The sequence below is a fragment of the Pagrus pagrus genome (assembly GCF_965226575.1).
Source record: "Pagrus pagrus genome assembly, chromosome: 6".
Lineage (NCBI taxonomy): Eukaryota > Metazoa > Chordata > Actinopteri > Spariformes > Sparidae > Pagrus > Pagrus pagrus.
The window spans coordinates 21809148-21827241 of NC_140190.1; the positions used below are offsets into that span (position 1 = coordinate 21809148).

General features: G+C 38.3%; 2 protein-coding genes across 2 annotated transcripts; both read left to right on the forward strand.

Moving 5' to 3' along the window:
- LOC311258413 (uncharacterized protein) lies at positions 1-11937 on the forward strand. Its single transcript, XM_084354666.1, has 16 exons — positions 1-75; positions 3401-4025; positions 4779-4902; positions 5014-5069; positions 5184-5221; positions 5483-5514; positions 7061-7193; positions 7567-7729; positions 9127-9277; positions 9497-9513; positions 9994-10054; positions 10238-10280; positions 10550-10712; positions 10853-10886; positions 11308-11345; positions 11459-11937. Exons 1-16 carry the CDS (start codon positions 73-75, stop codon positions 11494-11496), a joined length of 1719 nt encoding a protein of 572 aa, XP_084210792.1. The 5' UTR covers positions 1-72; the 3' UTR covers positions 11497-11937.
- Positions 11938-14072: 2135 nt separating this feature from the next.
- pex11g (peroxisomal biogenesis factor 11 gamma) lies at positions 14073-17923 on the forward strand. The gene is made up of 5 exons (XM_084355405.1): positions 14073-14405; positions 14998-15195; positions 15432-15610; positions 16454-16522; positions 16614-17923. The coding sequence occupies exons 1-5, from the start codon at positions 14343-14345 to the stop codon at positions 16825-16827; spliced, it is 723 nt and encodes a 240-aa protein (XP_084211531.1). The 5' UTR covers positions 14073-14342; the 3' UTR covers positions 16828-17923.
- Positions 17924-18094: the final 171 nt, after the last annotated feature.

Below are 18094 nucleotides of genomic sequence, written 5' to 3' on the forward strand. Positions count from 1 at the left end.
TCAGCCTGGATACTGACTCACTGCTGGACATGGAGCACTTTATCCACCATTAAAGCATCAGTAAAGGCAAATATGGTAAGAAACAGTTTGGTTTATTTACATATATGAATCCACCGCTCCTTTCACATTTTTCTTCATGTGTTTAGTTCTGTTTGATTTCCTCTTGACCATCAAGGCGTCTATGAATAACCTGCCTGTTGTTGAAAGGCCATCGAGAGATTTTATTATTTCACTGTGGCTAAACCCTCAGTTTCCTTCTGTTGTGTAACAACATACTCTCCTTTTTTTAACATTTAACCTCGATTTGATGTTACGAAATAGCAGATCCTCTGTGTTTAGATTCAGTTAAATGTTGATGTGTTGAGCTGCAGTCGTTCCCTCCAGCTGCTACACATTTCTTAGAGTAAAGGGGGAAGTTTGGAAACAGAAAATAAATGTTCCTGCTGCTGATGATGAAAGAGAGCTTTATTGCACACAGCTAGCTCTGGTTAATGATTCACAGGATAATCACTAACGCGGTACTTTTACATTTCTACCTTCCTTATCCTACCTTACACATAATAATTGTATTTTCACAGGTTTTTTAAAGGGAAACGAGGTAATGATAGTTGAAATTTAGTCGCAAATGTTAAGGATCCTCCAGGTTTTCCCCGAGCTAGTGAGCACAAAGACTGTAAATCATCTTGACCGCAAAACTCAGCTGAAACGAGGCTTTAATTATTGTTGTTTCATGAGCTTAATTACAATAAAATGCAATGACAGAATTTAATAAATTGATTAGCTACATCAAATGTCTGTTTTTGTAGCAGAGACTGGCTGTAACAGATGAGTTGTAACTCAACTTTACAACTTAATTTGCATAGCACCTTTCATGCAGGTTTGTTCAAAATGCCTCACACATGACTGACAAACTGATGAGACAGTACAAGTATTACAAAGAAGGCATTCGATAATTATGAATATTATTATTTTTTCCACACACCAGAGAAATTGTGAAGAAAAGACCATGTTTAAGTGATATTTTAGTACGCATTCTTCATTGTCTTCTGACCTAACCTGACGAGACCGAACATCTGCGATGATGTGTCAGTGCCAAAGTAGGCAACACACACATATATAGATACACACTAACACACACACACACACACTGTGTCTTTTCTCTGCTGCAGCTGCTTGCTGACTGAAAGTGGAGCCCCTCTCTGCGTGTGAGTGTGTTTTGTGGTGTAGAGAAAAGTTTTGTCTGTTTCCTTTGTTCTCTGTAATGAGACAGACGACTGCGAGCAGAGCTTGCAGCTCAGTGGTGCAGACGTCTCCATGGTAACAGTCGCAGGATGCTGGCTGAGGTATAGAGGTGTGTGGTCGTGAGCGCTTCCTGCTCTCCTCGCAACCTCTGTCACAAGGTGCTCAAAACACATCTTGATGGGATTGTTTCATTTCTGCCATGTTTTCTTGTCGAGAACAAGACGAGTTCATCCATAACAGAATTTGCTTTTATTTTCCACCAGGTTTGTTCGCTAACCATTGCTCTGTTTTCTGACCCCGCCTATTCAAGTCAACCAATGATATATTTTATTTCTCTTTTATTTTAAACTCTTTTTAAACTCTTCTGAGCACTCCCAGAGACACACAGAGACGACCCAAACTCATTGTCGACAATTCTAAAAAAGGAGAAGAAAAAATCAATTAAGAGTATACTTTATTTCATTTTATTTTATTTTCCTCTCCTGACATTCCTATTCTTGCACCGCTACTTCTAGTTACTGCTGTGCCAAATTCAATTCCTTCTCCAGATGATCAATAAAGTCACATCTTATCTTATTTTAAACCTTCTCTGTGTTAAGACCCCCACATCCTGGGAAAAAAATAATGAAACAATAAGTATAAATTACTGTTAACTCAACTATGTATTTTTGATAATTACATGATGCTGGTACAGTATGTGTGCTGAAATCTGAGAGAGTCTGTCATTGGTGGCTGACCACCGATTTCGTTGGTTGTACTTAATCAAAAGTTAGAAGAAAAAAGCATCTGTTAATGTAAGCTCTCCAGTTAAATATCTAAATCTGAATGAGTAAAGACACAGTCAGATTAAATGTAAATGTAATAAATACATGATGTCATATTATGTGGGCCTTCTTTCAGGTGTCTAAAATACATCTTACTGTCGATACCGTTGAGCTGTACAATGCTCTGCTTCTTCTTGGGGTGGCTGTAGCTCAGGAGGTAGCGCGGGTCGTCTAGTAAACGGAAGGTTGCTGGTTCAAATCCTCAGCTTCAAAATGACGAACAAGATATTGAACCCCAAATTGCTCCTGATGCATGACAGACTCTACCATCAGTGTGTGAATGTGACAAGTGTTGAGCGGTCTGTAGACTGGAAAAGCGCTATAGAGGGTGAGCTGATGGTCATCTGCTGCAGGTAATACACTGACTAGGGATAAGTACCTCATACAACAAAACACCTGAACTATCACTTTAATGCCTTTAAGATAGTAAGCAAGTGCTTCACAGGTGCACATAAAACACAGAACCATAAAAATAACACACAATGAGAAAAAGCCACAAAGCCTTGGTGGCACTTGCATGTTTCAGTGACCCTAAATGACCAAAATGCTAAAGATGCAACAAAGATAACATCCGCATGGCATAGAAAGAGAAACCTCTAGAGGCATAACCACCCTCTAAAAATCTGTCATGAAATCATATCAAAGTCAGGAACCCCCTCAGCTTCAAGTAAAATGACCCACTTTTGCTCAGTATGATGGTTGAGTATCAGCACCGGCATTGACCTTATTAGGCACATGTTTTTGTCTGTGTCACTATAAGATATGTTTCAGTTGCTTTTGCTGCTGTGGGCTGCAGGTTTTAGTGCCACAGCAATCTCTGACCTCATGTTACTTCACATAAAAATTATTCCAACTGTGGTGAGGTGTCTAGATTTTAAATTTGGCAAAAGAAGAAGAAGGCTGTTTGTGCCGACACATTGTTTTTTCACATGTATTATCTAAGTTATTATGAATTTCTCCTTGAAATAGACATCAGAGTAAAGGCTTTTAAGACAGAAGAGTGTCTTTGTTTTACCTACTCCATCATAAAACTTGTTTAACAGAAATAAGATTTAAATGTATCAATAATGGTAATCTCTTTATAATGATCACAATCTCTGAGAAGTTTGATTGCTGCCTTCACTATCTCACTGTTCAGGCTGCACAAGTGGAGGAGACTTCCAAACTACCAGGAAACTGTGTTGTTGCACGGTGCATTCTCACTTTATAAAGATAGCGTAGGGGTTTTGACGCCTGGTGTGTGTGCGTGGGGACCATGCCTTGCTGTGCTGCTAACTTCCTGCTTTAGCACCAGAGCTGCTGCAGTTGAGTTTGTGCTCCTGTGTTGTTGTCAGGAGGAAAGCGTTGATGTCAAGGCTCTGAGGGCCAGGTTCAACAACAAGACCAGCACCTCGGACACCAGCAGCCGAGACAGCGGCTCCCCGAAATCTCCACGACCTGGCTTTGGGAGGGCGATCCTGCCTGTGACAGACAACGATCTGACCCATCAGAGACTGTCTCCTATAATTCCTCCTTCTGCGATGGCTGGCCCCGGCATAATGAGGTTCCCGAGGGGCGAGCCAATGGCAGCCCCCATCCCCTCCAGACCTGCAGGCTTCCCTCGACCACCTCCAAATCCTGGAGTCAGACCGTCTATCCAGCCAGCAGACGCCACCAAGGTGAAGCAGACAGGGGAGATGCTACAGAACATAATGCTGAGGCACCAGAGGCCTCCAGGCACCAAACCATCCCCTGCTCCAGCTCCAGCTCAGGCCCCTGCAGTAGCTCACGCCTCCACCCCTCCACCACTTCGACAACAGTCTCGACAGAGGAGCGCAGGGGAAGTGACCCCACTCAGGAAGCATCTGCCCCCTGAAGGACCCCTGCCTTTGAAGCCCAAACGGCCTCCCAATGTCAACCTGGAGCCCTTTAAGAAGTTCAGCAGAGGACCTGCACTCCCTGGCCCAAGAAAGCGGGACGGTGAGTCTCTTTGGATTACTCACTCAGACACATGTAATAATGTCGGACTCAACTAATAAATGAAGACAAATCTAGACATTCCTGGGTCCTTACCAAACTTTTGCTTATAACTCTTTGGCTTAATGTTATTAAAAGGCTCATTTTTCAGCAAACAGTCAAGGTTCATTCTGTTTAAAAATAATTTACCTGCAATATAATGACAGTGGCTGCCGCTTGTCTATATGAAAGGACAAACTTGTACATTCTCTGCCCTGCTAACATTTAGCTTTTTTCACAGAGGACATTTTTACATGTCACTGGGGAATAATAAATCTGTTCATATCATATAGATGTTACTATAGTAAAAAGCCAGAACGATCTAAAATGTTTACAGTTGTTTGCCTGTAATTTTCAACAGTTGAAAATTGCAGCTTTTGATGGAAAGTTAAGAGCATTAAATGAATACATTTTCACATCTAAATGTTGATGGCAGAGCATCAAATACTAGAAAAGAGTCATTACACATTAGAATCTGACTTTTTAAAAACAAATCTTTAAAATAAACGTTTTTTTTTTCATTAACCACAGTGTGTCTCTGTGGTCATTATTAGCAGTAAAGTTCGGAAAAATGAAACAGAAAATTAAGAAAAACAGAAAAACTTCGGGATATTTGTCTATATATTTTCGGCCTTTTGTTGAGTGTAGACTGTGACAGTTTGTTGCTGGTTATCCGTCTCTTTTTGTTTTCACATGATATGCTCCTTCTCTCACTAGTTCTCCCAGCAGGTTCTCCAGGCTCAGCCGGCAGAAAGATGTCTTTAACTGCAGTAAGCAGTCCTCCAAACCCGCCTCAACGACCCAACAAACCCAACAGCCTGCAGCGCCAAGTCGCCTCTTTGTGAGTGTTTAACATCACACAGATTTTCTGATTGATAATGAATGAAAAATGTTGTTTGAAAAACTGTATAGTTGCTGAATAATGAACAGCCGTTATGTTTGTTTATTGCAGGGACTTTGATGATAACCAGGAAACCTACGACGACATTGCCAGCTTCGAGAAGAACGGTAACAACTACAGCTTGTTCATTTACTTGCATTATTATTATTATCAAACATTTATGTGCCACTTTTTAAAATGGGAAACATACTTTCACATCTTTAAATTGTGTGACTTCACAGAGTCCTGGAGTGACAACAGTTCACAGTGTATGGACGGGGTAAGGATGGAAAACTCAATCTGAAATGTAACTTACTGTAAAGAGAAAATAACACCCATTTTAAGAATATAAACCCACGGGGCTCCTCTTGTGGGAGATTATTGGTGAAACTTTAAGAAGACTGATTATTCATTCAAACTGTTCTTTAGTCGGCTATAATCTGATTTTCTTGTAATGGGTGGCATTTCCCTGTAATCTGAAAATTCCTGTATGAAAATGTTTTTTGCTTTAAAAGTGCAAATAAAACCTTTTTTCTTGTAGGATGATGAAGACGTGTATGAGTCTATTGATGAGTGAGTACAAATTTACCTTTATCATTTAATCATTGTGTCTCTGTATGTAAAGGGCTCTACTGGCTAAAAGTAGAAAGCGACTGCAGCTGCATGAACCTGAAGCGAATGTGTTTCTATTTTTTCTGTTATTGCTGCTGTTATTTTTGCGCCTACTGCAGCTACTAGAGCAAGTATCACTACAGCTACTGCTATTACCGAGAGTTTAGGTTTAACGCATTTAACACAATGTGCTTAAATTCACTTAACTGAAACCAATGCAACTTTTAGTCACAACATTATGTGCAATGATTGATATTGCTTTATGGTTACAAGTTGTACATATTTCCTGTTAAAGCAGGATATAGTGACAAAACACTGGGCGGACTGTTAAAATGTGGGCAGGTTGGAACAAACGGAAAAAAAGAAAAGGTGGTGATGTTTGCAGCATATTGGAGTTGGTAAAACAGTTAACTGTGAAGTGCTCGGGCTACCAATGTATCGTTGAGTTTTATTTAACCATGAATACAGTATAAACTACTTTACAGAGAGTGAAATAATGGGAATACTATGAGAAAAGCTAAGGTTGGCTGATGATTAAGCCTACTGACTTTGGTAATCCTCTGACTTTTCCTCTCGCACATCAGGAGATTCACATTTGCAGTTTTAAGAATGGAAATTCTTATCCACAAAAAAAGCCAATTGTGTATGAATGTGTGTAATTCACATGTGAAAGTGTAAACTCATCATGTGGAAATGTTCATTCATATGTGAAATAATTCATTCACTTCTGAAAATGTCCCGTTTAAGTATGACATAATTTTATTTTCTTATAAAAGTATGAACACGTGGAAAAGTCATGTATAACTAGAACGTCACTCAGTACAGTACATACATTTTTCATCAAAATCCATGCATTATTCCCATCATTCCCTGGAAAACACCCCATCTTGCAATGGTTAAGAAAGTGAGTAAAAAATCCTGGATCCATCCCTTTATCTGGATCTGCACGAAAAGTTAGTGGGGTCTATTCTGGGCTGAGATCCATCCTCCATCCAACTTTTTTGAAAATCCATTCAGTTGTTTTTGTGTAAACCAACCAACCAACAGACACAGGCGAAACCATAACCTCCTTGGCAGAGGTAATAATTCCATTCTCTTGTGAGATGATTTACACTTCATAAATTTCATATGTGACATTTTCTTAAGTGTCGTCTTAACTTACCACTAACCCTTGAAATGATCTGCCGTGGGGACCTTTGGGGATCATCCTGTCCTTGGCACAGGCAAGAGTATCAGTGGCCCTGTCTTTAATGATCCTCTGAACTGTCCAGTACTTTGGTTAAAAGCCAATAGTGACATTCTCACTGTGCAGTGCCATTTAGCTCATATTTGTATCTTGAGATAGCTAACTAATAGGTCAAATGTGGTAAACAATTATAACCTCTAAACATCAGAATGTTATTGTATGTTAGAACATTTAGCTTAAAGCACATGGCAGATGATAAATTCTTAAGAGGCTGATTTGAAGAACTGAAAAGTCATTTCTTATTTTGATATTGCATTATAGAGACCAGGTGGAAATGAACAGGAAGAATGCTGAGAAGAAAAACAAAAAAGAAGCAAAGAGGCGACAGGAGCAGGAGAAGAAAGATCAGATGGAGCGTCGGAAGAAAGAAAATGAGTTGAAGAAGAACTTTCAGGTAGGGAACGATGACTTGTTCTCTGAGAAAATGCCCCACCTTACAAAACAGGAAGGTTATTTGCAGATTGATTGTTTAGTAATGTAAGAGTTTGAAATTTAAGTGGGTCAAGCTGAAGAATAACTTTTTTGAATTCCAAGTTGAAAAGCAAAAAGTAAAGATATTTTACTGATTAGAAAAAAATAATCTTGCCATACCAAGGTTAGTTAGGCAACAGCAGTTTGGTGAACTTCCAACTTCACAAATGTTACAATCATGAATCAGTACAAACAAATACATGTTGAAACATCTATTTTTAGTTCTAGTTTAACGTTTCAAAGAGTTCCTTCTTTGAAATTCAAAATAGCAACTACATCCTTCTGTCCTTCTGTAGTTGCAAGGGGAGATGGAGGTTCTTCATACAGCCAAAGTTCGGCATGACTGGCATGGAGGAGGAAAACTGGACCTCAGTGTACGACAGGGAGAGAGTGTGGAGATCCTCCGAGTGAAGAATAACCCAGGAGGCAAATGGTTGGCTCGCTCTCTCAACGGAAACTGTGAGTTTCACTATAAATTTCTCAAGGCATGTACGGAAAAACAGTTCCAGTCTGGACCTCTCTTTTATGCCATTAAGTTAGACCAGACAGAGTTCAGCATGGATCAGAAGTTCCAGCAAATTCACCCCTTTACCAAACACCGCAGACAAGCAGTTGATACGAAGGCTAGACAACTCAAAGTTATTGATCTAAAATATTCTGTTTTTCAAATGTGTAAATTGATAAATATATTAAAAGGAAACAGGCTGGTAGTCCTGTGTAGCCCACTTTTCGTAAATATCCAGCAGCAATGTTTGAGTGGTAGGCTTAGGGTAATCATCATACTTGATGTGTATTCTTAATTTGCATTCTCAAAAACTTGAGTGGAAATATCTGAAATTGAAAAATAAAGCTGAAAAACTGCATGTTTTTACACTTGGCATAGTTGGCATATTTATATGTGGGAATTCTTCCCAAATATTCCTTGACATTGCAATTATTGTGCTCTGGCAAGCAACATGTGTATGTGAGGTCCTATTTGAGTTCATATCTTTGCACTGAAGACATTTTTCTGGTCCTTGCTTCCTCTAACTTTATTATGCGATATACAAAAATATTATCAATCACTCTATGCAAATGATACTCAGCTCTATCTTTGAAATCAAAAAATCCTGGTGGCCTTATCTCTTTCAACTTGCTGTCTTATCTCATACTTCCGCAGTACTATTAGTAAAATATGCACACAATTGTCACAAGATGTCCCAATATTAGGAAGAACTAGACAGGCTGAGGGCAATAAAGATGCCTTAAAGTGAAGCAGAGTAATATTTTCTCCACTGAGAAAGTCAAGGCTTTGTCAAGTATTGAGACACTTTTGTAGTTTGTTGGGAGTCACTTTAGTACATGATTATGTTGGTTTCTCCAGTAAGTTAACTGGTCGGCTAATGTTGCATGAAAGCATTGAACCCCATTTTTATTATACCTTTCACACTGATTAATATGTGACAGTGGTAAAACATAAAACTGTCAACTGGAACTAAGAAACAAGTGTTTCATGTGACAATGATGTAAATATACTGTATATATGAATACTTATTGTACACTATTTTTGCCTAGCATACTTACTTGGCTAATGGGGACAAAACTTTAACAACAAAAAAGTACTTTCAACTGTTTATGTTAATCCCAGTTTGTTGTTTCAGATGGAATCAGTAATCTTCCCTTGTATTATATCAATCATTGGCAGAGAACAACATTTATTAAAATCACATGATAAATACTCAACTTTATGTTCATGTCATAAGCTCAAACAGTGATACATGGTTCTATTAGATCAAAATCCAATATTTTCCAAAAACAGACACTGAATTGACATAATAGAGTCAAAGTCCGTTATCTTGATGTTGTGTCCTTTGCAGATGGATACATCAGTAACACATGTGTGGATATTGACTATGAGGCAGTGAAGCGCAAAGTGCTCCAGTCCAGAAAAATAGACACATCACAGCTGCCACCGCCACCTCCAGACCCCCCACTGATGTTAAATGTGGAGTCTAATAACAGAGACAGGTACAGTGGATTGTGTTAGTCCTGCTGTATTTAAGTTTATTTTTGTGATACTGTGAGGAAAAATGTCTTTACACTCTTCAACCAACTTTTCCCAAGGGTTTTATATACATTTATGCATAATCATCGATAAGCTACTCACCTATTTGTTTTGTTGCATGGCTTTTTCATTTTCACCCACATCTGTTCCACATAACATATTGTGTTTCCTCTAATCTGCAGCATGCTTGAAGATGATGGTAAGTGACAACACACCACTCATAAACATTACTGGCAGATTAACAAAGGGGAAAACTCACATTGTTCAATAGAAACAAAACACACATAGCTGTCTATGTAACATAAAGACCAGATTGATTGTTTTAAATAATTGTTTCTTTTGTTTCTTCTCTTTCTGCTATCACATAGTTTAATAGAATAGGGATTCACAGTACAGACTCATGAGCATACACCACTAACCATTGGGGAAAAACTTAGTTAAAGTTGTAGTTTATTATTGTTCAATTCTAGACATATGTCATCATATATTTGGATATTATAGAAATTATAGGTTATGAAATAAGATGCCTGGCTATCTCACACTGTGGATCTTGTTAGCTGTACTTTATTTTAATCTTTTTTTCTCAGACATAAAACTAAAACTATTTTTTGTTTTTCCCAAATGTCTGAGAAAAAAACAAAAATAGTTTTAGTTTTACTGTACTTTGTTTTGTCCTCAGACGACTACGATGATGTTCAACCACTACCGGAGGATTTCCCCCCACCACCGCCTGAAATCAGGTACCCGTTCATCTGGTTGACTGAAGGTCAACAGGAAATGAGAGCTAGATATATTGAAAACTCAGTACAGATTGACAATCAGCATAATGTAAAGCTATACTGATGTAGATCGGATGAGTGATGAGACCAGGTGAAGGAATGTTTAAACCTCTATTGGTGATATTTTTTTATATTTTTTTACAGCATAGATCCCAAAGTGGTGAAGGAGCTAAAAAAGAAATTTAAGGTAAGGCATTTTCAGATTACACCAGATTATTTGGTTTTAATGACAGATAAAGCAGAGTGTCATCAGCATAGTAGTGAAAGTAAATGTTTATATACTATGTATGTTATTATGTACCGAAATTATTTTTCCAAAGGGACAAATAAAAATAAAAATAACAATGATGATGAGAAGCAGAATTTCCACTTGATGCAAATAACAAACATGTCACGGTGATAGAAAATGTGTACAGAAAATGCTAAAAATCGATCACTCAAACTATCATTTCCCAGTACGAGGGGCCTCTCAGGGTGCTGCACACCATGATGGTGGATCCTAATTGTGTCATAAAGAAACCAGATAAGAAAGATCTGCAGGTGACTCAGGGAGAAGTCCTGGACATCATCGAGCTCACCAACAGCAAGAAAGCTCTGTGTCGCAACCAGTTTGGAAAATGTATGTAAACAACTCCCATCCCTCTTTGTTATTTTACTCAGCAGCACATGATACATGCAGTTTGTGCAGATAGGTGGTGTATTTTACTTATTCAATGTGACAGTTTTACATAAAGATGTATTTTGTCTCACCTCTCACAGATGGTTATGTGTCCAGATCTCTTCTTCTCCCAATGTAAGTGGATTTTTATCAGTTTAATATGAATATGTGCAACTATTAGAATTTCTGTAATTAAGTCTTTTTATACTATAAACAAATAAGGATGGACTTCTTTTCTGTAAATACGTTTTATTGGTATGGCAACAGCTCATCTTAAACTTTGATTCTTTAATAGAGATCTTTGTTGTTTTGTTTGATTGTATAGATTAGTCATTCATATTTAGTATACTGTATATTACGATGCATAAAGATGATCTGCCATATACAAATTGTACTGGATGCACCTCGTTTCATAAATTCAAACATTCTACTCACATCTTTCGAGCGACTGCTTAAATATATAGCATTTTGTCTTCATCCACAATTCCATTAAAAGGTTGAAAAACTAAATTTGGACTTCACAAAAATATCAATAGAAATCATTCTTCCTTTACAGGGAAGGAGACATTTACGACGATGTTGACTATGCAGGCGGTGAGTTATCTTTGCATCTTCATGTTCTGCAATAAATGCAAATGCAAACACAAACTGAGGTATTCTCATTTCCAATGTGATCTGAATTATTTACTTTTACTTTTTTCTTTCAGACATCTATGACAACGACTCTCCACACAATGATCATTAAAACATCAAACTAAACACACACACACACACACACACACACACACACACACGCAGACAAAAGAAACAAACTATAAATTAAAAACTGTATAAAAGTATATAATATATCGATACAGATTTTTGCTTTATTTGACTCCGTGCTGCACAGCAAGGTATCCTATCACAATTGAGATGAAACAGTAAAGTACTGTATGGCTCACAAACAAACAAACTATCTCACTTAAAACTAAAACGATACATGATAGAAAGACACACACACACAAATACTGTAAATGCCCTGTGCTGAAAATAACAAACTGTCAACATTGCATTGTTCGTCAAACTGCTTGTATAGAAAATGAATACACTATTACTGTAGTTTTGTGTTTTGCTCGACTTCTGAGATAATGTAAAATAATGAATAAAGTTTTTTTCTGGTAATTGTGTTCCAGTTTGAGCTCTTCTCTTTCTTTTTCAATACATAAGGAAAATGCTTCACCTCTGGAAGTGTTATTTTTAATTAAGTGGAGAAAGAATATGGACCTATTTGTAGATCACGGAGCCCTATGGAGGTGGGAAACATAGGGTCTTGGTACCCAAAAAAAGGTAGGGGAGACCGGGGATGGTTGTAACAAAGGGATAGTTGTAACAGCATCACTTTCACCAATAAGGGATAACGTAAGAGTCATGTGATCAATTTCATGTATAACCACTCCCTCCCTGATCGTGCATGTGAATTTGCATGGCTGTGAGAAGAAGTGTGCAGATTTTACAACCAAAACATACATTTTCAGGTAAGAAAGTAATTTTTGGGACCAAGTCTATATTTTGATTGGTACTGATACTGTTGAAGTTTGAATTAGGTAACTTGTATTAGCTCTTTAGTTAGTAAGAGTAGGTTCTTATGTAAAATGTGAGTCATTTCATCTGCTAATTACAAACCACAATGCTGATACAGCTAGCTAAACAATGGCTGACAGGGCTGGGGATGGTTGTAACAGCTTATAAGAAAATGTAACAACCATCCCCGTAATCACAATTCACATATTTTCTCTATCCTACTCCTTTTTTTTCAGTATGCCAAGTATGTCAAAAAGTCTTCGATGCACAGCAAGAGGAGGTGTTGACTGGTTACTTGATTGAGGCAGCAGACTTGTACTACTGACTCACTCCACATGAGGTAGGCCTACTGAGCATTTGACAGGTGCAGATTAGTGTGCCCTAAGTAGGAATTAGTTGCATCATTTCTTTATATATGTGTATTTATGTACCATGGGGTACAACTAACTGACTAACAAGTTTTACTTTCTTTTAGGTCAGGAAGTTTGCATATCAACTTGCGGTGGAGTCCAACATCAAACACCCCCTCAAAAAACTACATACATCTGTCATCACTGTGACTCTGATCACTCTGATTAGATGGATAACACACACAGATACACACTCAAATTCATGTTTTATCATTTAAGACAGACAGTGTGCATGTTTGTTGTTTTACTAATTGTCAAATATCTTCCTATAATTTTACGTGGAGCTACTTCTGACCTCCTGCTGAAGGTTTCCATTTTTATGTGTATAACATTCATGATCATTTCAGGTATTATCAGAATATGTTCTTTAAGAAAGCTCTTCTAACGTTAGGATCCACACCACTGACACTGTTCTTCATTTAGCCATCAGTGATGAGTTATTTTTGTTCTTAGTGAAGCACAGGAAGATGCTTTAGTGTTGGCACATGCACAATGAACCTAGCTTACTGTAGACACTCCTAGCCCTGTTGTGTTTAGAAGTCATTAAGAATATCATAAATAAAGTAAATAAATCTAGAGCAAGGAGTGGTTATTAAGAAGACAACGAAAGGGAAGTGAAGACTGGATTTGTAATATTCTCTTGAGTTGCACCAGATCAGTACGACAGGATGTTGACGAAGTTAACACCACTTATAAGGCGTCAAATAATTACAGGGACTGCATCTCCTCAGGAAAGCGACTGATGGTCCCTTTAGAGTTTAGGCAACAGGCGAGAACATATTAGTCTAGCCTAATCAGGTCTTGATATTTAATTTGGCCATATTACAATTTTGATTTAATGAATTGTGCAGCCCTCATCAGGTGTCAACATGTTTCTTCATGTTACATAGTATGTTCACCTGTTTCATATCACCACGCATTCTGCAGCATACGCCATCTTCAAGTTGTTACAGAGTTCAGACATCTTTGGCTTATCCGCTTCCATACCAGAGCAGGACGTGGTTGTGGTTTGGCTCAGACTTATCATCTCCATTGTGACCTTTAAATACACCCTAACCTTACCAGAGCACAACAGCCAGGTTGAATAAATTATGTTTGAAAAAAAATACAAGACTATTCGCCAACCTAATAAGGTACGGGTATAGAAAAGAAAACTCCAAGTCTGATTTGTCATGAAAAGAAATGGCACTGAAAGTGAGAAACATGGGAATAAAAACAATTTAAATATAATTATCAAAGTATAATGTCTTTTATATGTAGCAGGGCAGTTTCATACAACCACAACACCTCGACCTGCCTGCAAAAGCATTACTTCTGTCATTGTTGTACTGCACTGAAATACACGCATCAGCCAGTGTTGTTGAGGTAGAAATGATCCTGTGTTGCTCAAACAGAAGAGGGCAGCAGTGTGGTGTGCAAGAACAAGCAGAAGAAGGAGAAGAAGAAGTCGGATTGAATCGACGATCGTCTACTTGTGTCTGTATTTGTTACTTCCTGTATCAAAGTCCAGCTGAGTGACAGGTCGAGTAATAACAGCTGTAAGTGATGTTTATACTGGAGCTTCACAGGTCGGTGTTTGTTAATCGTTCGTCGTTGTGAGAGTGTTTGACAGCAGACAGACATGCAGCAGTCTGTGGAGGCTCTGGTGAAGGTGCTGGAGTCCTACAGAGGAAGAGATAAAGTTGTGAGTACTCGTGTAGTTAACAGTAAATCCTCCAGTGTTAACCGTTAATGATGCCAGAGAAGACAGTGGGCCTGTTAGAGAGTGTTACTGGAGTGTAAATATAAGATACATGTGCAGCAAAACTGTGATTTTCTCAGGTTTCTCGTTTTATTTACGCATCATTTTACAGTAATGGTAAAAATGATCAGCAGATTACTCAATAATGACAATAAAATGAAAGATTCTCACTTCACAGTCCATCAGTTTTGAAGTTTTGGTTGTGACTTTGTTGTGAATAAATTAATTTTGGTCCAGATGCTCTGCAGCAGTTTAGTCAAAGTTGTCAAGGAGCGTTTTTTCAAAACCTGGCCGCTCAAGCTGTTCTGTTTAATTTCAATAAGCAAAACCTGCTGGGAATAATTACAGAGAATCAACAGCTGACACCCATCCATACAGTGCAGAAGTATGTCAGCCTAAAAATAAGAAAGAAATGTTTAACCAGAGATCAGAATTAGATCAGAATTATGACATCCCTGAGAGTAAAATCTCCTCTTTGATAAACAGTCCTGTCCCTAAGAGTCTCACCTCTGTTGCCTCCTCTGTGTGTGGTCAGATCAGGACGGTGTGTTATGGCTCTCAGCTGGTCGGAGGAGTTCTTTCCAGGAAGGCAGAAACGGACGTTTCATCGCAGCAGCTTGGGAAAAGTCTGCTGCTGTTTTCTGCTCAGCTCAGCCAGTGCCGGACGGTGCTGAGGTTGTTTGATGATCTGTCCATGCTGGCTTACTCCCACAGCTATGGGACGGGAACCGGGGTGAGCAGCACAACAACACTCCCTCCTCAAGTCGTATTGTTCTTTATTATTCAGACGGGGACAGATGGATTAGCTTGGAACATGATACAAGAGGTCTTTGTCCATACTCTTTGCAAAATGGGTTTATCTTCTGTATTTGGATGGAGAATATGGGAAGTGCAATATGGACCAAAAAATTTACTGTAATATTGAGTATGTTCTGTGCAGCACTAATGTATGCTGCATGTTTTTCAAAGGAGGAGGACGCATGCGTGCGTTGGATATCAGTGCTTAACAACATGGCCGACCAGCTTTACTACCCCTGTGAGCACATCGCGTGGGCTGCGGACGCCGAGCTCATCAAAGTGAAGTCTGATAAGTGGTGGCTGTTCAGCACGGTGCTGTGGGGAACGTCACTGCTGCTGGGAATACTCAGGTCTGAGATCATCTGTCCAACATCAAATCAAATAAATTAATAAACATAATGGAGTGCCGAAATGACAGATATCACTTATATGATTCAAATGTGTACAGAATTCATAGGCAAGTACTAAATTACATTCAATAAAGGGATGAGACTGGATGTTTCTATGTTTTTCTCAAAGCAACAAGAAGTTGATTCTTCTGGCAGGTATTTCCTCTGTAGACAAAGCCTGATATTTCATATTCCTCTGTGCCACAGAGCGTCATTGTTGTTAAAGAAATACACAAAAAACACAATGAGACAAAGTGTTTTTTCTGTTTTGTTCTGTTTTTTCATTATTATTATTATTATTATTATTATTAAGCTTTATTTTATCTCAAAATACCATTTAGGATGTATCCTCGTCTACAATTGTGTCTGGATGTAGAACACAACAGTTAACAACAAAAACACAAGTTATTACAGCTAAAACTTAAAATACAGAATAAACAAATACAAGTATAAAGTAGAATAAAAGAAATAAATACAAGTGTAAGAGTTTTCATCAGGCTTAATTACATTAAGAATAAGAATAAATAAGCCTTACCCTTTAAGTCAATTAAATATATTATATTTATATTTTACTAACCTCAAATTAGTCAAAATACATCAACATTGGATTTATATTACGCTGTATCTTTTTTTTTTTTTAATCAAATCTGCTCTTAGAAATGCTGATCATGTTAAAAAGTTAGCAGATTAACTTGTGATTCATTGTAAGATTGAGCACAAATCTAGTCACTTGCTTGACTTGCTGAATATGGAGCCACGAAACACAGTCAGTCTGAAATATCATGGGAATCTTTTGCTCTTTAGATCACTCCGAGTTCTGCTGCTCCTGAAGAAGAAGCTGAAGAGAAATGGGAGGGACGGAGGTGGAAACAGGTGACGTATCTACAGTTTTATCTGCTGTTAATGTAAAGAGAAAGTCTCGCACTGTAATAGAAAAGTACACCTGCGTGTTTTCCTCCTGCAGTCGCTCTCGGCTCCGCAGACAGATGCAAGGGGAGGCCCTCTCCATCCTCAGTAGCATGGCTGACCTCAGCAACGCCATTCATTGGATGCCGCCAGGCTTCTTGTGGGCGGGACAATTCCCCAACTGGCTTGTGGGGCTGATGGGCACCATCTCGTCTCTGATTGGTTTGATCAAGATGAGCGCAGGCGACAGCGACCAGACGGACAGCACATAGTGTTCACCTCACAGTGAGGAACAGATCAGATGCTCTGATGACTGTATGGATGATGTTTATTGGTGGAAATCGCTGATGCGATCAGACCTCAGTCAGGCTCTGTGTAGGGATTAATTTCAGTTACATTAGATTCCTAAAAAAAATTGTGAAAATTAAATCAATCAGACAGTGGGAGGGGAACTGATGAGATGATAAGATTCCTTTGCTCAGCTCTAATTTCTCAGTTAACTGCTGCAGAATCACAATCACAAACATTGAATTTACTTTTAATGTGTTGTTACGTGTAGATTTAAGTATTTACATGTCATGTTAGTACAGTGTGGAGGATTTTAGAAAGCAGGATTCCGATCCGACATGACTATTGAGTCTGAATATCGTCATGTTCAGTTGGAGGCAGCTCCTGGGTTAACACATCATACCTCTGACTCAAGTATATCTTTACACTGTGTATACTTCTTTGTCAGTATGCAAAGTGGTCTGTGACTTCATCTTGTACCTGACAGGACAAGTGCTGATTGTAGAAACAACCACCAGGTTTTACAGGTTTATGTGCAGTGAAGAAGCAACGAGACACTGAGGTCAATGTACATTTAGTTAATAATGGCTGTGTTCAGAAATCAAACCTGTATGGTGTTTTTAAGAGAGATACAATGACATGTATGAATGTGAAAAGACTGGCAAATTGTTGCCTTAGATTCACACTCCGTATGCCTAATTTTCAATCTGTTGTGTTTTTCATGACAGTGATTAACAGTGTTTTTTTTAATTAGGTCCAAGCCTTTTCAATGATTTTTAGGAGTGGACTACATGGATCAGTCAAGAAACAAATTGATTTCCGTCAGATATTTTGAAGACCACCTCACTGGTTTCACTCAGGTGTTAAAGCTGCACCAACTGGTGAAATTATCTGCGTAAATCTGATATTGCATGAACGAATCACTAGTAAACAGCTCATAGACAACACTGATAACGTTTTATACAGAAACAGTCTGTGTTACTGGGCAAAAGCTGCTTGATATGTAAATTGAATTATATGTAAAGTTATTGTAGATTATGTAAACTAATGAACTTTTTAAATAAATTGAATCCTGTCCTCTCTTGGATCATTTATTGACGTTTGATTAAGCAGGTCTGGAAGGTTCAGTTTGACGTGTGCAACCGGTGCCTTCAAGTGCTGACGGACAGATCGGAATTGAGAGAAAAGCAATTTGAGCTCATATAATAAACCTCAATTCATATACCTCGTTTCATTCTGTAAGAGTAGGGT

Coding starts and splice junctions, on each gene's coding strand:
- LOC311258413 (XM_084354666.1), top strand. Junction 4,026..4,778: donor TGGCCCAAGAAAGCGGGACG/GTGAGTCTCTTT, acceptor TTCTCTCACTAG/TTCTCCCAGCAGGTTCTCCA. Junction 5,070..5,183: donor TGCCAGCTTCGAGAAGAACG/GTAACAACTACA, acceptor GTGACTTCACAG/AGTCCTGGAGTGACAACAGT.
- pex11g (XM_084355405.1), top strand. CDS start 14,343: ATGCAGCAGTCTGTGGAGGCTCTGGTGAAGGTGCTGGAGTCCTACAGA. Junction 15,196..15,431: donor GCTATGGGACGGGAACCGGG/GTGAGCAGCACA, acceptor TGTTTTTCAAAG/GAGGAGGACGCATGCGTGCG. Junction 16,523..16,613: donor AGGGACGGAGGTGGAAACAG/GTGACGTATCTA, acceptor TTCCTCCTGCAG/TCGCTCTCGGCTCCGCAGAC.